The following is a 23,154-nucleotide window of genomic DNA, read 5'->3' as shown; positions in this document are numbered from 1 at the left end:
GCAATGATAATAAATTCTTTCCCCTCTGAAAGATGTTTTACATTCAAATTAACCAAAATCACAGGTTGTAGCTCAAGGTAAATATTGATCTCCATTCATTCTTATCTGTTCTCCACAGTGGATAATGTTGTGACAAAAAATTTAGTTAACTTTTGTTTAAATCCATCAAAACAGGGGAATGCTCTGAATTTTGTGAAGAAGAAAGTATGTGGGAAAGCAAATAGTGGAAAAACTGCTTTTACACCTGGCTGAGCCCTTTCTACCAGACTGACCAGAGACGTGGTCAGTCTCTCTTAGAGAGCTTAACACTTGGCTTTCTCTGCCAGCTGCTTAGCAGCTTTTTCCAGGAAAAATGTATTTCTTGTGGGTAAACCCTGAAGGGAATGCATTTAATACAGCAGCCCATTTTCTGTTTCTGATCAGTTCTGAGGCCAAGGTCCAAACCCATTTGTTTTAATGATGTATCAGTCTCCCTCTCTTTTTTTCATCTCCACAGCCTTCACAGACTGGCACAGCAAATTTTTTGTGGACAGTACCAGATATTGCCAACAGTGTTTTTGTAATCTTCCTCAGGAAAAAGATCCCTGCAAAGTTAAAGGGTATTCCACAAGTTAAATTTATTTTGTGTAGTTCTCCATTTTCTGTGTATAAAATTAAACATATTTTTTTTCTGTGCAGCAGGAGGCTCAGAAGTTCACTGAGCCAGACAACAAAACCAGTGAGGAGAGGGGTGGCCAAATGTGCTTTTCAGGAAAATCAACACATCATCTTTATGTTTTTACTTCTGTGTTTTACATTTAGGCATGCATGGAATGGCAGGGTTGATACACTTAGCTAACTGTCTAGATAAGTACCTCCATTATTTGCCCCTGGAATTTTAGAGGATCATTCTGAGTTCTCATTTCAATGAACAAAAAATTATTCAGAGACCCATGTAACCAGTTGGAGTTAATCAGGCTACACATGTGGCAAATTAGTATGAATCAAAAGTTTCCTATGTGCTTGCTTTCCAAAGAGAAACAATCTTCATAATTATTTACATTATTTTATTTTTCTTGTTGGGGTCCTAGCTCGTCATCAGTCAAGAACAGTGGGAAATGATTTGGTAGAAATCGCATTTCCTCATGTGTCTATGGCTTTTCATAGAAGTTTGACCAAATTATTGTAGTTTTACTGTTGCTTTTTTAAAGAAAACTTTAATTGAGAAATGTATCTGCTGCAGTCCAAGGTGCTTGAAATTGTAGCTCTTTGTGTCAGCCCCAGAAAGGGCAGTCCTGAGACTGCCCCGAGAGCTGCTGCATTTAGCATCATCTGATGAAATGCAGACAGCTCTACAAACTGTTACAAAGGAAAATATGCTCATAAAAACCAATTTGAACTTCTATGCTAATGAATTGCAGATTTCTTGAGCAGATTTCGTGTTTAGCCCAGGAAGATTTGCTTGTTCAGACAATGGATTGTTTTGCTTTTCTGTGACCTGTGGTAAACCAGGGATGCATGGCTGAGTGGTCATTCCTTCTCCTGGGGAAAGCTTTCCCTGCTGCTTTCATTCTCTGCAGCAGATCTCAACATTCAAGCTTGCAGAGGCTGTTGATGCTAGAAACTAGGAGCATCTCAAATGTTTTCAGCTCAGTGTGGTGTGTTTTTGCTGCTTTGGGAAAAGAATTCAGTGTGGCTTCTGCCTGGAGCAAGTTTTATCACTGACCCGTGTACTGTCCCTCCTCTTCCCCCTTCGCGTGCTTTGATGCAACAGTAATTTTAGAGAAATTGTTAGTTCTTAAATGCTTTTGGATACAATTCCTTGGAGACTGGATATTGCGTTTTGTGCTAAAAGAGGAGAAGGAGACTTTTCAAAGGAAATGCCCCTGTAAAGAACTCTCCTGATTACTCCTTAGGTTTGCAGATTTGTTTTTTTTTCTATCCCCCAAGTGGGTGATCCTAGACAATAGGAGGCTTTGTTTGGAAGCCTAAACCACCAGTCTGGCATGGCTGGATCTATCTGTGACCTATTTAGCTTGAAGTGGGTATTTTAACAGCCTCAGGCAGCTTTGAGCTGTAGCACTGCACCGGCTGAGATCTGCTGATGAAGTCATGGCTGGAGAGGGTGCCATGAGCTTACATTTCCCTTCTGGAGATTTTGGTCATGTGCACAAAACAGTCAGTTGTTCAAAACTCCATCATTTCCACTTAAAAAATAAGGAAGTGTAGGATAAGTCAGTGTTCTTTGAAAATAGCTTGTTCTAACAAAGTGCTGCTTTATTTTTGGCTGATTGCTTTATTGGCATCACCACAGAATCCACAGGGGAATTTCAATCTCAGAGGCCATTGATTTCATCAACAATAAAACAATAAATCCTGTGAAGAACCATTCATTGATTGGGGGTGAAATGGATTGATTTTTATCTGGCTAAATCTCTCATTAGCTCAGTCCCCCTGAAGTTTGGTTTTTATCCTTTTCCTTGTGCTGGGTGACTGGAGTGTGCCTTGGCATCCGGGCGCTGCTCTGCATGCAGGAGAGAGCAGCAGAACCTATGGAAACTCCTCCCCATGCTGTTAGAGCTGACAGCAGAGAGCTGCTCATGCTTTAGTGATTAGGTTAGAGTCCTGCATGAACACTGTTGGCTCTGTGTGGATGTGGCTGGCTCGCAGGGGGATGACGGCTTGGAAAAAAAAAAAAAAAAAAAAAAAAAAAAGGCGGCTTACTTCTATTAGGCAAGGGAAAAGATGCTTTTGTTCCAGCACTGCCCGGGGGAAAACGCGGGATTCATACCTCAGGAGAGGGAAGGGGAGTAGTGGGAAGGTCTGTATTCCCCTCTGCCTGAGTCATTGCAAACACAGTGGATAAAGCAAGGTTGCTAAAGCATCCGCTGCCTCCCAGCATGGGCAGCTTCAATGAGCTTGTGTTCGCTTGCTCCTGCTGCGTCAGCTGAGCTTGAACTCGCTCAGATTTTGGTTGTAATGATAGATGAAAGATACTTGACACTGCATAGATTTCTCCTATTATGAAAAGAGGGCTCTTGCATATTTTATAGCTTTGTCTTTCTTGTGGCTAGCGGCATAGTTTCCTTTTACCTAGAAGAGCAACTTCATTTCCGTGGAATCAGCATAGTTACAAAGAGGTTTATTTTAACAAGAGGTCTGTGAATTGGGTGACTATTTACATTTTACAACTTCTTAAGTGTTTTTAGTGTGATGACACTGAACCAGGTTGCATCAGTTCAGTGCCTCTTGACTCATGCTCATCTCTGTTAAGTCTGTCTGAAGATGAGGGTAGATGTTTTAGTTCAGTTTGTTCATTACCATAAAAACAGGCGGGCTGCAAGTTACAACTGGATCCACTTACTCAACAGCAGGACTTTCCTAGTAACTCCTTTGTTCCTGTAACTGATAGCATTTACTTTGGGAAAAGAAAGTGCCAGCTATCCAAAGGTGATAGTCAAAGGAAATCCATCACTGGAAAAAAAAAAAAAAAAAAAAAAAAAAAGTGATCTTTTTATTATATTTGGAAAATGGATTTCTTTTCTTTTTCTGCAATTTCTACCCAGCATCTCTCCACATTTATTTTCATGTATAAATTCAAATCCTATGGAATATAGTAAAAAGACAGTGCTCCATTGGTCCACCAGCAACACACCTTTTGTTTTGTTTTTGTTTTAATTTTAATTCTGTTCTTGTCCTGACTACCCCATCCCTCCACCTAGAAAGTACCTTGTGAGACACAGCGCTGTTGCTTGATATGTCAGCCCTTTTTCCCTATGGAAAGTGTCATGTAAAATCATCATGTGATGACTGCTACAATCAGAAGGAGCAAAGGAAAGACCAGGGCAGAAGCTGCCTTTACAAATAGGAAATAATACCCCATGGTCATATGACATAATCCTGGAATTAGTGACCCATCAAGTACAAGTCCCTGTAGCAGCTGCATTTTAGTCTGACAAATGGCATTGTATAAAATCTCTGAATGTTTTCTTGAACAAATCTAGTCAGAATGTAGTTTGTCCTGCCTAGATATATTTGTTTGAATGCCTTTTTAAAGGCTTTTTCAAGGCAAGGTTGGAGGGAGCTCTGAGCAACCTAGTCTAGTGAAAGGTGTCCCTGCCCATGGCAGAGGTTGGAACAAGGTGACCTTTAAGGTCCCTTCAAACCCAAACCATTCTGTGATTCTCTCATTAAAATGTACATCATTGGCTTAAAGACATGTGTAGGGTATTTTTGGAATACTCTGAAATTTCAGAAATGCAAGAAAAGGCTACAAGAAATACAATAAGCCTACAAGAACCCTTATAGTACTAAGGCTGATTATAATACATCAAAGCATTGGGCTGGATTTATAAATCCCTGGATGCTGAAATCTCACCTGTAATACAGTTTGGTTCTTTTAAGGCAGGTACTGTTTTTTAAAGGGTATCTGGGAAGGCTCATTCCTTTTTTAAATTTTTTTAAATATATGTATATATAACTACCACTGAAAATTATACAAAGACAAAATAATAATCAAGTCAGGCTCTTTGTAATAAAACACAGAAATGCTGATGTCAGTCCTGTACCTTCCCATGACACATCTACTTTATGGTATAGCTCAATATTTAACTGTGGTTAAAACTGCTTCAGTGAGGGCTCACATTTAAGTGTTTTAATGTTTGTTTTTCCCAGTCATGAAGAAAAACTCAAATGGTTTCTTGTTTAAAGTGAGGGGTTTTTTGTTGAGTGGGTGTTTTCCAGAATTCCTCATAAAATTAGTTTCTCTTTGAATCTGAGAGAAAGGCTTATAATCTATTTGCACAGCTTTTCCTGGGGAGAATTTTGACTGAGTATAGGTAAAAAAAAAAAAGTTACTTTTCTTCTCTAAGGGAGAGTTAACATCAGATTTGGCCTGTATCAGTTTTTTACCTGAGACATCTGTCAGTGTTTCCAATGTGCGTACTTTCCACTTGATCTAGATCTTCTGTCCTCACACACTTTCCAGTGCTGCAGCCTTGCTCAAGCTGAGCTCAAGGCCCTCTCCCTAAGACCCCCTCACTTAGCTTCTAAAGAAGCTTTAAATACAAGAAAAACCTCAATCTAAGGCATCTTAGCCTTGTAGCACGTCTTGGTTTGTTACGTGTGTCTGCACTGACACGGGGCAACTTGACTGAGATGTTTGCAGTCTGTTTCTGCAATAGAGGTGCTATAAATAAATAAAACCCATCTTGCCAAATTGCCTAATGGAACACATTTTTCTGTGGGGTGGTGGGGTGTTGTAAGAATTCTTCATTTGTTGTTCAGGCCTTCAGAAATGACGATGCTGGCTTCTGAAGTCATGACATCTGGCACATAAACTCCATTTGGCACATAATTATCTTTGTGGTCATGTTCATTTGCTTTCCGCTTTGGAGGTTTGGGGTTTCTATGTGCCAGCTTCTGGTTGTATCTGAAAGCATAGATATTTCTAATATTATCCTCAATTTAGAGCTGAATCAGGGCTTTTTAATACTGTAAAAAATATTTTTGTCCCCTAAACACGAAGGGAGATGCTGTCCTGGACACTGATCCTTTTTGGCAGCCGAAGAGTGCATAGGGAAAAGGCAGAGAGGAGCTGTTTTGGCAGCCTGTGCTGGTTGTTCTGCTGGCTGTCCTCTTCCCCAGAGCAGTCAGCATAGACCATGGACAGGTGGCACCAGTTACCAATACTTGGCTTTCTTTTTATTGTATTTTTTATTCTTATTATTCAGCCCAGACTTCAAGGAGCTAGTTTCCTTAACAGCTGAAATAAAACCAGGTTGTTGGTAGTGCAGAATGGCTGCTTACTCCCTATTACAACACAGCCCTTCCTTCTACTTCTTGCCTGTTGTTTTAAACTTAAAAGGGAGGTTTGCATCCTAGACACCTTTATAGTACCTAGGACACCTTTATAGTACCTAGGACAAAGGATTCTGCTTTACACGATGGAACTGCTGCACCAGCTTTCCTTTTTGCCATGCATACATAGTGCTGTACAAGTATCCAACAGAAAAGTATGAAATACCACTCTGCAACTATCCCCAAGTTTAACATTGTTTAAAGCTGTGTTTGGCAAGTAGAGCTGAGGCATTTCTTTGTATCCAAGAGTAGCTGCACAAGTAGAGGGCAGAAGCCAAATCTGTCTTTCCAGGCTACGTAACCCTGGGTGTGGTTAAAAGATGAATTAACCGCTTTTAAATCCCTGCTGGTGCCAAAAAGGACATCATTCCCAGCCTTGTGTTGCTGTCTTCTCCCCAGCAGGTTAGCACTGCTCCCCTCCCCATGCAGCCAGCTGGGTTGGAACCTCATCCTGCTGAGTACTTTTTTAGGAGGGTTCATCCTTTGGTGGTTCATGATGTGGCCAGGGGAGTATTGCCAAGAGAGACACGGGCAGCAGGAATGAACCCTGGGACAGGAGAAAATGGGAACTGCTGCCCCTTTGGGTGGCAGCTTCATCTGAAACTCACCCAGTCGTGCCTTTGAGCAAAACTGTCTGTGGGTGGATATTCATAATTAAAGACAAGGAAAAGAAAAAATGAGTGTGCCAAAGATGGTTCCCTATTTGGAAAGCATCCTGATCTGCGTTTGTTTTTCTGTACCATTAAAAGGTGACATGCAGGTCTCCAAGCTACATTTTAGCCTGTGCAAGGGTGAGAGTAAAAAGGTTGACTGTACATGAATCTGTGCAGATGTGCTGACCATCAGCAATGATTTATGTTCAATGTACATGAATCTGCAGATGTGCTGACCATCAGCAATGATTTATGTTCAATGTACATGAATCTGTGCAGATGTGCTGACCATCAGCAATGATTTATTTTCAACGTACATGAATCTGTGCAGATGTGCTGACCATCAGCAATGATTTATGTTCAATGTACATGAATCTGTGCACATGTGCTGACCCTCCAAGCCTTTAGCACCAGCCCAGGAGGAGATGGAGGGGAGATGACAGAGGGAGGTGGAGGTTTTAGTCACCTTTGATGACATTAGAAAAAACCACAATAGTTCTCTGTGTTGCAATGTGCTTGGCATTGGTTTCTTTGTAGTTCTAATCTGAGAGCAAAAATAGTCCAGATACTTGCTTGTTTTGGCTGACTTGGCAGATTAAAATCTCTTTTGTCTTTTCCATGGGACTTTCCTAAAGGAAGTAACACAATCTCTGCAGACAAAGCATTCTTTACAAGGTGTAAAACAAGCAGGGAAATTCTGGTTCAAGTGGCCACAGTCACTGATTCATAGCAGGGTTGGGTTAGGGGATTCCCTGGCACTCTGCAAGTGATGTGTGGCTGTTGCCTCATCAATTCCTGTAGTTTTAGGCTCTCTAAACCATCCAGTTAGGGAACTTTAAGCAAAGGTATGTTTTCCAAAGTGTTACATCGATTTTCTCATTATGCTGGCAAAATTTCCCTCATTTTGCCAATGAAAGTACACAAGAAATACCAAATAATTCTGTGACTTTTAGCATTCACACCTGCAGAAATACTGTGTGTTTCTACCAGCCAGCATCGTGGAACAGACACCAGTGCCAATTACTCAGTCTTTACCTTGCTCTCTTCCCCCATATCCTTTAAGTTTGCAAATTGCCTGCTTTGTGCATTGCAGTGACACTCAGAATAGAGATGTTACCACTTGCTGGAATTTGGAGAAGGATCTCATTCCTGATTCTAGCCAAAGCTCACATGATTTAATCGAGGCAATATTTTTTTTAGAAGCATCAGTCCTAACGGGGCTTTGGCTCTGCTCCTTGAGCAGTGCTGTAATCTGCTTGGAAGTCAAATATCTCAGCTATGAGGTATTTGCTGTGTGGCTGTCAAACATGCTATAAACTTCGAGCTCTTACAACTAATCAGCATTGTACCAATGCCCTGTGTGCAAAAATAGCAGCTTTAGGCCCTTGATGTAAAAAAATACTAATAAATAATTTTTAAAACTTGGTTCCATCAAAGTGTGATATTCTCCAATGTTGCTGTTCCTGGTTTTCTCTGTATGCATCAAAACAAATGGCTTAGTGTGGGGTTTTTTTTCATTTTTACTGCACAGGTTTCTGTGAAATTATGCTTCTTTTTTCTTTTCTTTGTAGGTAACAGAGACTTTGCTCCTGATGATCCGCTGGAATTTAAGTCTCATCAGTGGTTTGGAGCCTCTGTAAGATCCCAAAATGATAAAATTCTGGTAGGTCTTCGATGCCCTTCAGATGCATCAGTACTGAGATACTGCAGTGGAAGAAAATGTGAAGAGATCCAGATAACTTAGAATTTAAACAAAATCGCACTGATCAGAGTGAATTGTCTTTTCTTCAGAATTTCTTAGCTAGGATTTGCTTAACTCCTTATAAACAAAGCTAGGAGCATTTATTATAGTTTTAAGGAAAGCAGTAAAATTAGTTTGATGAAGTTAGAATGTGTTATAAATTCTTGATAAACACTTCACAGCTGTTGCTTTAAGAAAATATTATTTCTAAAATTCTTGATATGAATTAGCTATTTATAAAATACAAACTAATGGTGATTCTGCCCCACTGCTGATAGTATGAATATCCTCTAGTAACACGACATACATCTGCTAGGTTTTTTTGGGGTTTTTTGTTTTTTTTTGGTTTTTTTGGTTTTTTTTTTATATTATTTCTAAAATTCTTGATATGAATTAGCTATTTATAAAATACAAACTAATGGTGATTCTGCCCCACTGCTGATAGTATAAATATCCTCTAATAACATGAGATACATCTGCTAGGTTTTTTTTTTTTTGTTGTTGTTGTTGCTTTTCTGTAAAAAATTGTAATTTCATTGTATTGTTTGATACCCACCAGTATTTTGAAGAGGAGTTTGTTTCCTCACTGTCGTGTGTTCTTCCCTAGGCCTGTGCCCCGCTGTACCACTGGAGAACTGAAACAAAGCAAGAGAGAGAGCCTGTAGGAACTTGTTACCTGCTTGCTGGGTCAAAATTTGTGGAATATGCTCCCTGCAGGTCAAGTGAGTATGGGGCTCTTAGGTTGCTTTTCTCTTCGGAATTCCTCTTGTGTCACATTTTGTGTACATTTTGGAGCAGGATGTTTTACAGCTATTTCTCCCTTCCATGTATAGCAACTAGAACAAAACTTAAAAACTAGATCCAGACATCTGAATTCTCCTCCAGGTGAGGTCCAGGATGCAGACCTTGTTTTCACCACTGTAGGCCAAAGGAAAATCTTAGGTCCAAGTATCATTGGGCTTGAGGGCTTCTGTTGTTGAAGAGACCAATTCTGTAGTAATCACTCAAGCAAAATTGTGTAGCGAGTGCTTTTTCAAAAAACAATTCTGGAATACTTATGAATCTCAAGTATTTTATCATTATTCAAGTACATCAAGGTGCAAGCTCGTTTTAGAAGACAAGGTTTTGCAAAAATAAGTTCTGATGTCCCTGTGTGTATACATGTGTAGTGATGCATGGTTTAAATTATCTTAACTATTGAACATTTGGAGTCTTATTTTCCAATGCTTTGCATTTATTTCCTCTATTTGGTCTTGATTATTTAGAAGTTTATAACCTAAAACTTGGATGTTGAAGTTAGGATTGACTTTTTATTTGCTGAAAATCATTTGTGAACAGCAGGAATAAAATCCAGCCTGGTCCAGCATAACAAGAAGCTAAATAAGCAAGCATTAAATTAAATCATGCTAGTTACAGAGTCACACTTTCACATAAGGAGCTCCCAGCATTTCTACTCTGAAGCTGTATAATCCTAAAATTGATTCAGCCATAACAATTCTTGCTGGGATGAGTCTCAGTATGGAGGTATTTTTTCAGCCAGGTATGTTCTTTTTGTTTTAAGACAATTCAGCTTTCTTTTCCACACCCAAAGAAAAACTTATCCCCTCTTTCCTAGGTATCTTGTTTCCTGAATAGAAATTGCAAATATATTTTCCCCAAGACTTTTGAAAGGAATTTGGGACTGCTGTTTGCCTTGAGTGTGCTGGGCTAGAACACATGCCAATGTTACTTGTCTATTAGGCCAGCCCTAAAGTTGTTGCAGCATTTGGTTGGGAGTTGTTGATAAAGCGAAAATACTGATTAAGTAGAAAAGTATTCCAAGGTTCAAGTTTAGAAGTGCAAGTTTACATAGGGAGATGCACTGAAAAGTATCTGCAGTACTGCAGCTGATGCAGTACTGATAATACTTAATTTATTTCTTTTTCTCCTCTTTCTTTTCTGTTCTTTTTTTCTTTGGTAGCAACTATTGATGCAGATGGACAGGGATTTTGTCAAGGTGGATTTAGCATTGACTTCACAAAGGTATGTGATTTTTTTGTAATTTCTGTGGGTCAGCAGACAGCTGAAATTTTGCAAACCCTCCTGCTACAGAGCACCTAGAATCACAGCTATTATGAAACTAAATGTTACTCTTCCTGGTGGGGAGATAACCCACAACCAAACAAAATTTATAAATATACCAAAAAAATATCTTGAAACCATTTAAAGAAAGAGCTTTTATAAACCTGTTTTTCCTTACATCTTCACAGCAGCTCACTTTCCCCTCTTGTAGGAACCATGTCCTGAACAAATAATCTGCTTTCCCAGCTGCCTGCCATACCCCTCTGCTGCAGCTGGTCCTCAAGTGAATTCAGTGTGATAGTCAGGATTTTTGAGACATGGGATTGGTGCATAGCTATTGTTACTTCTTGAGGAATAACAGCTCAGGGAGCTGGTAAACAATGTGCTTGTGAATCATGTTTGATTTTCTCATCAGCCTGCAGAAGTACAGGGGTTTTTTACTGACTTGTGTTTCTTCTGTGTTTTCCCTGCCTATTCTAGTTCTTTTTTTTTTTTTTTTTTTCAAATTCACAATTACTTTTGAAATCCAAGCAAAACTGTGCACAGATCTGAGAAGGTGCTATGGGCTTTCATATTGTACAGTGAAATTGTTGGGCAGAGTCAGGACATGTTAAGACCACGCAAGCCCAGTTTGTGATGTGCTCTTTTTTTGGGTTCTCACATCTCAGGATGAGGTCATAGCTCATCACTCTTTGCCCAGGGCCGCTCTTGGTTTTCCTCCAGAGGGAAACTGCCAAGTGCAGGAGAGGGCTGTGAGTGTTTGGGTTATTTTGCACACACCCTCAGGGTCACTGTGCAGATTCCAGGCCTGGTTAAAACCAACTTTGGGCTCTAATCCAAAACCTTAGAGTGGGCAAGCCAGGATGTATCTCCAAATGTCTGACCTAGATTTCTCTGAGTGGTGAATATAGGAGTTTTTAGGATTAAAACCTGATTAAGAGGCTTAATTATGCAGCAAAGCCTATGGCCTAATTCAATACTTACAGAGCAAATTCCCAACCCTGGGATAGCTACTGTGGTTAAAGTTTCATAAAATGGTTTGTGAATTAGGGTTGTGCCAAGAAATACGGAGTGGGGGAATTACATCACAGTTATTCTGAATTAAGCTTTTCTAGTGATAACTTAGAGAAAATGGCAGAGGCAGAAGATGACACTATTTTGTGTACTGTCCCCAAAACATGATGTAACACTCTGAATTTTCTCCCAATTGTATTTGTATTGCCATACGTTTATGGGGGAAGAGGGGTCTATTAAAATAAAAACAGAATAATTCTGCCTAGAATTCTAAATGCGTGAAATAGTCATTGGAGGTTTTTGTTAGCATTTTGCAAGATGCATTTCTAATTAATCACTCCTTCAAAAAGGAAAATGTGTGGTTGTCAGCAGAGCTGCAGTGATGTACATGCCTGGGATTTCTTCCCGCAAACATAGGATGTGCTGTCTGGCTTTAGATGTGCTTCATGTGTTTTTAATTTTTCCTTCTGTCTTCCTTTCTTTCTTCCCTTCCAAGGGAGACAGGGTGCTGCTTGGAGGACCTGGAAGTTTTTACTGGCAAGGTGAGATACATCATTTAAGTCACAGAGAAGATGACCTTTATGATTTTTCTCTTTATCCTCTTAGTCATTTTGATCCACAGTCTTCCAGCTGCTGTCAGAGTCTTTGTCAGGAAGAAAACCAACAGAAATGTTTCTTTGTCCTTAAGAATATCTCCTGAATAATCAAGGCAACCACAGATAATGGTTGTAGTAATAATAGCATAGATGTCTTTTTTGTTTTATATAATTCCATGATCCTTACAAAGGCATTTTCCTGGAACCTGGGATTCATTTTCATCAGCAGGAAAAGTTTCCTTTGTCTTATTTTGTTTTGCTGTGTACATGTTTCATAATTTGACAAACAAAGAGTGCATTTTCAATGAGAAATATCCCCTCTAAAGAAAATTTCGTTGTTTTTCTCTGATGGCAAAGATGTTTTGCATTTGTCTTAACTGGCTTGTGCTGTGGGACACATTGTACCTCTACCTGGCATTACCTGTATACTTTGCTCCTGTGGGATTCAGGATTATTCAGCTTTTAACTGCAGCTCTCTGTTCAAAGGAGGGTGCTGCTGTAATCAGGACACAGCTGCCAGACTCTGCTGCCTGCCTTTTAATGGAACTTCTAACATATTTTAATAGATTTTCTGTATCATGCCAGTCTACATCTACATGTAGGTGCAGCAGCACAGGAGGCTTGCTCCAGTCCTGTTTTAAATTACAAACAAAATTAAATTACTAAAGCTAAACTGCAGATGCAGTATCACATAAATTAGGTTCCTATATTCATTTTATTGCTTTTTGGCAAAAGTGACACCTCATCTGCCAGAACAACCTCATCCTCTTCTACTACTACCAAAAAAGCCCACTTGGCTCTGAATAGAACACAATAGTATGCTTCTGAGAACAAGATTTCTCATCCTAAAATTTATTCCACATATGCTGAGTTGCTGGAGGAGTTTTCCCTTCATACACACATGAATATGTATGTGAAGTAAGTGCCATTCTGAACAGGGTTTTTTGGTGATCCAAGCTTTAATTTAGACTCGAAGAAAAGAATGTAAAGGAGTCACCACCTAGTGGCTGATGAAATGAAAATGGAGAACATGGCAATACACCTTGCTCATCTCATTTTTGTTCATTTTATTGGCTTCTTGTCTGCCAAAACAGGCTCTCCTGTTGTGGTATTTGAGCAAGGAGCACCCACAGGGCTCAGTTCTGCTCAACCATGAGTGTATGATGTCTCAGCCCAGCCTTTTAAGTCCTGCCTTAGTTTGGCCTCTGCAGTGTGTGCCTTTGATTCAATATGTGAATAAGTTTTTTGCTGGAGTGGGATCCATATTTTCACTTGTGTCCTTCCTGGAGCTGCTGCAGTTGGCCCCTCTCTGGTTGGTGCTGTGGAAGAGCCGCTGCTTTTGAAGGCAGGGAGTTCTGGTTGTGGTTTTCAGCTCTTTTCTCTCTCTCTTTAGGCCAGCTGATTTCTGATCGAGTGACAGAGATTGTGGCCAAGTATGACTCCAAAGTCTACAGCACCAAGTATGATGACCAGCTAGCAACCAGGCCTGCCAGTGCTGCTTTTGATGACAGCTACTTGGGTACGTGGTGGGAAAGGAGAAAGCTCCACCTGCACCACTCCCTGCTTACCTCTAAATCACACAACTAACAATTCCACATCTACATTCCTGAAAATGCACTCATTTGTGGATGATGGAATTGTAGTTATTTATTGTAGTTATTTTGCCATTAGCTTGATTCAAAAAGCACCCAATGACAAAATAAATGGAAGTATTTTCATGATTTTACGTGCTCTGTGATTCAGGCTGAATATGAGAATGGCAGAGGTATGATTGTTATGTGAAAGGTTAGTCACATATGTAGTTGTTTGTTTGTTATTTAAAAGCAGCTGTTTCTAAGTAACCTAGCAAAACAAAATAAAAATGTTAAAGAATTATGATTTAGAAGAAAAACAATGAGGAGTGGGACATAATTTTGCTTCATGTATGTCTAACCAAGCTCAGAAAAAAAGCAAGGACAATTCCCAGGATGATAATTTTAAAATTTTCATCTTCTGATCTTAAATTCCTGGATACTGATGAGTTACAGCCACTTGTGGAGTTTTTCATAGTCTAAGCTGCTTCAAGGCAATATTTATACCAGTGCATTTTAAGATGAAGAGAGGAGGGCTGTGCACAGAGACGCAGTGTAAAGAGAGATGAAAGGTTCAATAACGTTTTTAAAGCCTCCTCTTGTCTCTGCAGGTTATTCAGTGGCTGTTGGAGACTTCAATGGTGATGGCATCGAAGGTAAGCCCCTTGCTCCAGTAAGAACATCATGTTAATATGATGGGCAGATCTTTCAAACCAATGGTACAGTGCACAGGGAAATGCATCAAGGGCTAGGAATGAGCTGTTCTGTTCAGCAAAGTCACTGTGCCTTGGGATCTGACTGCTATCTGTGTCTTGCTTTATGTTTCAGACTTTGTGTCAGGAGTCCCACGGGCAGCAAGAACTCTGGGCATGGTAAAAAATTTGAAACATTAAACTTTACAATAAATAAAAAAAAGGTGACTATATCTGGTATGCTGTAATGTGTATTTCTCCACGTGCAGGTGTCCATTTACAATGGAAAAAACATGTCGTCCATGTACAACTTCACTGGAGAGCAGGTGGGTGGCTCTGCTGAGTGTGCTGGGTGACCAGAAAGCCTTTCCTTTGTTGCAGCACTATTTAGGGTACTAGATAATAGTCTGTATATTACTGGCTTGATTGCCAAAGCAACATTTTATGAAGTATGAGGGAATTCTAATCTTATTTCAATAAAGGAAGTGCTGCCTGTTTTGAGAGCTGGGAAAGGATCATGAAATGGGAAAAGTAATCAATGGGTTTACTTTCTAACAGAGTATGGAAGAGAAACAAAAAAAAGGAACAAATAAAATTTGTGGCATATATTATCATCTCCCTGATGTATTTTGTGCACAGATTTGTGTAAACTTTTTTGTTTGTATCATTACAACTCATAGGTTTGGTTTGAATTTTTTTTTTCCAGATGGCTGCCTATTTTGGGTATTCAGTGGCTGCCACAGATATTGACGGGGACAAGTAAGTGTCCTCTTCTCACCAATACCACCCAACTTGTTTCTAGAAAGAAAAAAATAGCTTTTATTAAAAGGTCTTTCCCACAATCGAGATTTCTGTCTTCATTGCTGGTTTAACACATCTGCACGACTCTTTTGCTAACACTCCACATTTGTTTTAACATTTGTAGGCTTGCTTTTGTATTTATCTACATAAATACATGTGTATATTCACATGCTTAAGGTCCATTAAATTTTTGTATATTTGTGCTTACTTGGTCAATAAATATTTGCCTTCAGTGGAATTTAAAGATAGTGAACTGTCATCTCAGTGTTGACTTCAGTGTTGAGCTAACAGGTGCTGAAAAGAATGATTTTTCCTGCTGCTACTGAAGAGCTCTGTCCTTTTTGGTCCAGTTACACAGATCTGTTTATTGGAGCCCCTCTTTTTATGGATCGAAGTTCAGATGGGAAGCTTCAGGAGGTTGGCCAAGTAACCATCTGCCTTCAGCGAGCCTCTGGAGGGTTTCAGACAGCAAAGCTGAACGGCTTTGAGATCTTTGCGAGGTTTGGCAGCTCCATCGCACCCCTGGGGGATCTGGATCAGGATGGCTTCAATGGTAGGATGTTGATTCTTGCTCAGGATCTCCTGGTTGTGGAGGGTGATGCCTCAGGTTTTAGCTTTTGTATTTTTCAGATTCTGTGCTGTTTTAGTGTGTGGGTCTGGGCTTCATATTAGGGCATGGTGAGCTCTGTGCACAGAGTAGGGAGACAAAACAATTCCTGCTCTAGCAGGGGACCAAGGACCAATGATCCAAATCTCAGGCCCAAGAGCATAAACAGTGTGAACTGAAGAGAGAAAAAGAAGGATGGGGCTTTATAAGCTAAAGCTGTAACTGGACAATTAGCTCCAATATGCGAATGGACCAAACTTATAAAAGTGAGAGACCTCGTGACCAGTTGTCCATTTTGTGACCATTTTGGGTTCACCTTGGCTGTAGCCCTGGCTGGGCTCTTGCGCTACTCAAGGTGGATCCATTGAGGCATCCTACTTTATTCTTTAGCTCAGTCTAGTCTGTGTTCTAGGTCAGCCTGCACAAGGCATCCAGGGAGCCCAGCCAGCAGAGGGAATGTGGATCCTGCACACAAACACTCGGCGCTGTAGCCGTGAGCGAGTGTGGGATGCTGAGGTCTAGACTCCCTTCGATGCTTGTGTGCTACTCCCAGGAATGCTAACAGGAGTTCCATGGATGCATCGAGCTGAGACTATACCATTGACACGACATGGCAGCATGGGCTGCTCTAGCTCTTACACTGACCACCTGATTGCTTTCTAAGCCATGACCACAGTAGGAACTTCAATAAAATACCTGACCCTCCACTGTGACCTGTTAGGACATCTACAGTAGATATTTTTGCCCCTGACGAGGGAGGAATGATGAGGAGGACTCCACTGATATCAGAAAGCTAATTGATTACTTTATTACACTATATTATTCTATATTATATTACGCTATATTACATGACGTCTAAACTGGATCGGCCAAGCACTCAACTCCACAGAATCTCGTGACTCTCAGCCAACAGTCCCGACACACACACACACACTTGGCCCTGATAGGCCAAGGAAACAAAACACCATCACTTTGAGTAAACAATCTCCATACTGCATTCTGCTTTGGCACAAAAACAGGCACAGCAAATGAGATAAGAATTGTGTCTTCTTTCTCTGAGGTTCCTCGCTGCGATTCCCAGAAAATATCCATGGGAAGTTGTGCCTTGCTTTTCTCTGTGAAGAGAAATGCGGCCACAGACATCTTCATAATTTTCCTCTTTCCATTGTTTAAAGACCATTTTCCTCTCTAGAAACACAGTGATGACAGAAAAGAAGATTTGGTTTCAGATTGCTGGTTAAAAATGTTCATTTAAAAAAGATTTTCCTGAGAAAATAGGGTTTGGTTTTTTAAATTTATTATTCAAAATGGAAGAGTTTGGTGGAAATACTGCATAGCAGCTACAGCCAGATGTACCAAGAGCTGAGTGTCTTGAGTGAGTAACTGGAAGAGAAACTTGAGTCTGACACAACTGGAGCTGAGACTCTCAAACCCTTTGCCCAAGCTTCTTGTTACTTTCTGATAGGAATGAAAAAACAATAAAGCAGACAAGAATCACGTAGTGTTGGGATGGAGATTTCCAGGAGTCCTAGGGAGAACACTTTTTAATGCCCATTATACTCCAGTGTTGCCTAAAGAGTAGTGGGAATTTGAGTTCCACCAAAAATCTTCATTTTTTCCATTCTGCTTGCATGCTAGGTGTTTTCTGTATGATCAAAAATTACAATAGATGGTTACTTCAAATTCCCAGGTAGCTCTAATTTATTTTTGATGAAGTCATAATTTCCCAGCATAGTGGAAATTGGAAGGGACCTTTTTAGTTGCTAACTGGGTGTAGAATCAGTGTGAAGATGCAATGTCACTGCAGCTATTTACAGAAGAGATTGGAGAGCTGACAGCAAAATTCCAGTCACTTGATGAGATTATCCCAAACATTTTTTGATTCCACCGTACATACATTTGAAATACACTGTAGGAAAGAGAATCATAGCAAAAGCTGCCTCTTCCAAATTGCTTTGCTCTTATTTAGTCTGTTTGTTTTGGGTCTTATTGTTCTGCCTCATTTTGGGAGTGTTAATTAAAAAGCCTTCCATCGCAGTGTGGTGCAAGATAGAAATTTTTACTTCATTAATTTTGTAAATAGGAGTCAAAAATACAAAACTGTAAACTTTTGAGTCCTTATTCTTTTCATCAAACTTCCCTAAATTTCAGAAAAGAAGAAGGAGAAATGTGATTATTCCAAGTAGTGCTTCATATTTGGTCCTTGAACTGTCTATGGAAATGTTTAAATTAGATCATAGGTGCACTTTTAAGGCTGTCCTTACAGGTAGTCTAATTAGCATTTTGTTTCCTACCATTTATTAATCATTAACAGTGAGTACTTTTAAATTTAAGAGATAGAATAACTGCACTAACTGGAAGATCTCCATAAAGCATGCTGTCAAGCCATGACTGGGATAGTCTGCATTTTAATATTTACCATTGGTTCAGGATGATTTAAGTTTTCCAGAATTATTAATATGTCCCACCCTTTGGAGCAACATGAGCATGTAAAGGGAATGGGAAAAGTCACACTTAGTTTTGTGGTTTGGCACCCACAGTGACTAACTCTTGTTTTAATAGTCTCAAAAGCATCCCAAATCCATATGATTTTACTGCAAAAAAAGTCACCAAAGTGGAGTTTTTTCTAGAACTGTATCTGTCCTTCCTCTCCCTGTAAAAGGCTGTGACATGTTCTTGTTAAACATTTGTACTTTGTAGAAAAAACAGCATTCAATAATATAAGAAAAATCAGAACAAATAAAAGGAGGAATAAACAAACAAATGTTCATGAGCATTTTAAAGGCTGGTTGCACTGCCTCCCTACTGACACACATTGAAGCTGTAATGCCAGAAATTATTGATTGATGCAAACGCAAATATGTTCTAGTTTGTGTCTGGAGACGTTGATGATTCTTCTTTTGGTTTTCAGATGTTGCAGTTGCTGCACCATATGGTGGAGAGGACAAGAGAGGACTTGTGTATATCTACAATGGAGGAGCCAGTGGTTTGAATGCCATCCCATCCCAGGTCCTGGAAGGGCAGTGGGCCGCTCGCACTATGCCTCCCAGCTTTGGGTACTCACTGAAAGGAGCCACAGATGTGGACAAAAATGGATATCCAGGTCCTCTGCTCCAAGTGGCACTTTGCAATAACTCAGTAGCAGCCCCACCCTTGAGAAACAGCATATTTCACAAAGCAGGTTGTAATGTGTAATGTGTCTCCTCTCTTTCTAGACTTGATTGTTGGAGCCTTTGGTGTTGACACAGCTGTTCTGTACAGGTAAGGGTCCCTCTGTGCTTGTACCTGAGTGAAAGCTCAGGGGAGTTCTGGAGCTACCAAAGAAAGCAGGATCAGGGAAGTCTGGAAATCTGGCACTCCACTGTCCAAACCTCTGGGGGTGAAAAAACACTATACTGCTTTTATTAATGAGTAGAGCTTAAAATTCATCTTTCTCAATAATATGTTGTAAGGAGAAAACATAAATAGGCTGTCTTCAAGGCTTTCTGAGTGACAGTTTTCTAGATTCTGACACAAGAGCTGCAAGCTATTGCACTGCAATCCTGATATTCTCATCCCAGCTTGCTCATTTTGGGAGAACATATTGGTCTGTGCTATAAGTAGATAGGACTTCCTCTTTACACAGTTGTCCATGTTGTGGCTGATGGAAATGAAAGGGCACAGAAAAGCTTCATCTAGTCAATGGTTACTTGTTTTTCTTGTGGTTGCACTAAATACTGTGTGTTTGTGTATATTGCACAGTTTGATGGGGGGGCATTGTCAAACATGGTGTGGAGTGCTCTTCAAGAGGATGTTTTCTTTGCAGGGCAAGGCCAGTTATTAGAGTAAATGCTGCCCTGGAAGTTAATCCAACCATTCTAAACCCAGAAAACAAAGCCTGTTCACTGGGAGATGTAAAAGTTTCTTGGTAAGCAGAATATCTTGAGGGGACGGACTGCTTGGGTTTTAATTTTGAAAGGTTTCAGGAAGTCTAGTCAGCTAATTAAAAAAATAAAAAGAAGACAAACACAGATTTTTCTGAAAGAACAGACAATACGAAATAAGAACTCTCTGACAGCAGTTGGAGGAGCAGCACTGTCTTTAGTAGATGTCAGGCTGAGTTCCAAACTTGCAGAGACTGCCATGTGTCCCTGTTGAGCAGAGTAAGGTCTTCCCAAGATGTCAGCACATCACATGGTGTTTGCAGTGTTTCACCCACTAACACACACACTGGGGCAATGACCTGCTCTGTAAACTGATTTTGCTTCTGGATCCCAGGATATCATCCAAACCCACTTTCCCTTCCTACTGCTGACTTTCTTTTCAGGGTCAGTATGATAGCTTTAAAAATCAGACCCATTTGATTACAGAAATAAACATTCCAGTCCACTGGTGATTGTCCCTAGATGAATCAAGACTCCAAAGCTTTGCAGTGCCTGCAATTCTGCCTACTTGTTAATAGATTATAGTTTCTCTTCCATCAGTAGAAAATAGCTTTTGGGAATGAGCTAGAGTCTCAAAAAGAGGCTACATCTGAACATAAATAAATGGTGAGGAATTTTAGAAGAAAATGAGAGAAAAAGTGTGTGAAATTATTTTTTTTTTCTTCCCAAACAGCTTCAAAGTAAAGTTCTGCTTAAAGGCAGATGGCAAAGGAAAGCTCCCGAACTCACTCAGTAAGTTCTGCTCATTTAAAAATTGGAAGTCTTGTTGCACTGTTTTCAGAAAAGAGCACTGGTCATTGTCATTTTCATGACAAACAGCTGGGTGCCCTTTGCAACCACTGCTGCCACTTGGGTGGCATGTACATCTATGGGACTCTTCAGCAGGCTTTTTTGGCTGTAGTGGTGTAGAAGCCATTTAACCATATCTGAGACTTTAAACGTATGTTCAGCTATGTGGTTAACCAGTCTTGGAAAGCCCTTTGTGTTTTACAGAATTTCCAGTAACTCTCATTGAGGGGAATTTCAGACAAGAATATTCGAGTATGTGCATTGCCAGGCCTGAGAGATACAGACAAGCCACAGGGAACTTGTCACATCCTGTTGAGATCATGAATTTCTGATTGACAACAGTGACTTTTTTCATCAGATTCTCAGCTCAGAATCAGGAAAAGATTGTTTCAAACCAGTGTTTAAGTTGTCTCCAAGAGATTTTTTTAGTGTGGCAAGCAGACTGCTGCAATCAGGTTTTGTCTACTCATTGCAGATTCTTTTCCTTATTTTCTGTGGCACATACAGAGGTGGTGTGATTTTGGAAGGTTCATATGAATATCTGTTATGTATTATAAGTTTTATTATCTATATCAGATATTTCAAGTAATTAGATTAGCAATAGTATTTAAAAACACCAATGTTATGTGCAAGATTGTTTTAAGTTTTCTAGGGGAAAAAATTCTAACTTTAGTTCTTGCAGTTCTACAGCAATTACAAATTACAAAAGTATCTGTGTTCTTAGATATTTCCAGTGTTTAAGGAAAAAGCAGAATCCAATTTAGGACAGCAGCAGTGCTTGAGAACTAATGTAGTGACAGATATTACGTGGAAGGAACTGGAGGTTTTAAGAGGGGCAAACACTAGGTTTGTGTTGTAGTTGAAATGAGTGGTCAGCTCAATTTCTGCGGGAATTCTGCAGTGTGTTTAATGGAACGAAATATCCCTTACTCAAACCCTTTGGCTTGGCCAGATTTCCAGGTGGAGCTGCTGCTGGACAAGCTGAAGCAGAAAGGAGCTATCAGGAGGGCTCTGTTTCTGCACAGCAGACAGCCCAGCCACTCCAAGAACATGACAATTACAAAGGGGGGCAAAATGAACTGCGAGGAACTTGATGCCTTCTTGAGGGTAAGTAGCCATTCATGTTTTAGGCAAATAATTTTTGGTGTTTTGTGTGTTACAAGTTCATTGTGTTAGGTTTAAACAAAAAAAGGCCAGAAAATATGCTAGAGAAATTTTGTTTTCAGTGGATGGACCTGAAATTACTAAAACTATACATCTGTCCTGAATTACTGCTGCTGTCACTGCATGAATGATGAATCTTCTTGTGACTAAGGTCCTGGTCCTTAAATGCATTGGAAATTCAATTCAGAACTTTCTTCTGGACCTCTTGGATAAGTCATCCAGGCACCAAATTAGTCATAATTTCCAAGGAACATGAAAATCCATAAGCAGAGGTTGTCCCCTCTACTTTAAAGATTAAAAATTGAAGAAAAATGTGGACCTGCAACTGACAAGCCAAAATAAGCAAATAGCAGAGGAGATGGAGAAAGTTGAAGTACTAAGCTTGCTTTTTCTCAGTCTTTCTGCATTCATCCCCACAAATGTGAACAGATGCTAACACAATTTAAAAGTTTTAATCAGTAGAAGAAACATTGTGTGTAGCTATGTAAGTTCTATGCAGCTCAGATTTATCTCTGAGCACTTGTAAATCAAACATAACAATACTTGCTTCCCACTAAAAAAAACCAAATAAAAATGCTTGCAGTCATTAGGGATTCACAGAGGGTAGGTAATACTTTCTTTGGCCTGATTTTTGTGAGTGGGTTATATACAGAATTAAACATCTCAGACCTCAGGATTAGTAAAGATTTAGGATGTTTCCACCTGATCTTTTCATAAAGAAAGTAATGACACATGACCTATGTGAAATGATCAAAAATGGGGTGTGAAACCAGTTTAAAACTATAGGTAATCAGTAAATTTCTGCCCATAGAAGACATCTTCTGAAATAAGATCCTGAAGTGAGCTGTGCTAGAGTCAGTAGTTTTCATTACTCTCAGAAATGAAGCAGAGTTTACACTGAGCAAATCTGTGGCAAATGTAAAGCTAAGAGATGGTTTGGAAGTTCTCTGAAAGGCAGGATCAACATTTGATAAGCAGAATGATTTCAAATTAACAACACGAAAGTCAGCAACTTCCAAGTGCCAAGTAATAATTTCAGGAAGGAAAAATTGGAAGTCCAAAGATAAGTATCTGTGAGGGATCTTAGAAGCAGACTGAGGTTGGTCTGACAGAAAAGAGCAGAGCTGCGTAGCCTTTAGGCTCCTTGTTACTGGATTTCCATGACTTAGTATTTCTGTATGCTCCAGTTTTCCATGTTTTAAACAGGCATGTTACTGCTAAAATTGTGCAGGTTTTCTGGCAAGAGATTTTCTGCTTTGAAAAGAGCTCGGAAGTTTTAATGTTTTGGCCTCTCTACTACATTTGAATTGTGATTGAAACTTTGGTTTCCTCAGGATGAATCTGAGTTCAGAGACAAGCTGACTCCCATTACTATTTTCATGGAATATCGTCTGGACTACAGGACAGCTGCAGATGCAACAGGATTGCACCCTATCCTCAACCAGTTCACTCCTGCTAACATGAGCAGACAGGTACACTGCTTACACAGCCTGGGATGAGGGAACTCAGAACACTGGTTCATCTTGAGAAAATCAGTTAGAGTACTCCTGGAAGTGTTAATATTGAAGGCTATCATCCATTCTCATACTATGCTGCTCTATGGACATTATGTTTTGCCCTATAGTTCTATCAAGGTAATAGAAATAGTTTTTCTACTTCTGCCCTTTTTTACGAATTTTTACACTTGTTTGTAAAGAGCATTAA

The 23,154-nt window shown here is 39.8% G+C and overlaps 1 protein-coding gene across 3 annotated transcripts in view; it reads left to right on the top strand.

Annotated features, from left to right (window-relative positions):
- ITGAV (integrin subunit alpha V) overlaps positions 1-23,154 on the top strand; it is a 48,616-nt gene that overhangs the window by 8,364 nt on the left and 17,098 nt on the right. For all 3 annotated transcript variants that reach the window (XM_041403249.1, XM_041403248.1, XM_041403247.1), the window contains exons 3-18: positions 8,063-8,154; positions 8,840-8,954; positions 10,193-10,254; positions 11,804-11,849; positions 13,297-13,422; positions 14,086-14,130; positions 14,303-14,346; positions 14,436-14,492; positions 14,873-14,925; positions 15,318-15,520; positions 18,486-18,677; positions 18,790-18,835; positions 19,380-19,481; positions 20,171-20,229; positions 21,239-21,393; positions 22,785-22,922. In XM_041403249.1, coding sequence (XP_041259183.1) covers positions 8,063-8,154; positions 8,840-8,954; positions 10,193-10,254; positions 11,804-11,849; positions 13,297-13,422; positions 14,086-14,130; positions 14,303-14,346; positions 14,436-14,492; positions 14,873-14,925; positions 15,318-15,520; positions 18,486-18,677; positions 18,790-18,835; positions 19,380-19,481; positions 20,171-20,229; positions 21,239-21,393; positions 22,785-22,922 — 1,535 coding nt within the window. The remainder of the gene's footprint in view (positions 1-8,062; positions 8,155-8,839; positions 8,955-10,192; positions 10,255-11,803; positions 11,850-13,296; positions 13,423-14,085; positions 14,131-14,302; positions 14,347-14,435; positions 14,493-14,872; positions 14,926-15,317; positions 15,521-18,485; positions 18,678-18,789; positions 18,836-19,379; positions 19,482-20,170; positions 20,230-21,238; positions 21,394-22,784; positions 22,923-23,154) is intronic.

Source organism: Onychostruthus taczanowskii, unplaced genomic scaffold, assembly GCF_017590055.1.
Source record: "Onychostruthus taczanowskii isolate IOZ18803 unplaced genomic scaffold, ASM1759005v1 scaffold20, whole genome shotgun sequence".
Classification (NCBI taxonomy): domain Eukaryota; kingdom Metazoa; phylum Chordata; class Aves; order Passeriformes; family Passeridae; genus Onychostruthus; species Onychostruthus taczanowskii.
This window is presented reverse-complemented; position numbering and strand designations above follow the sequence as displayed.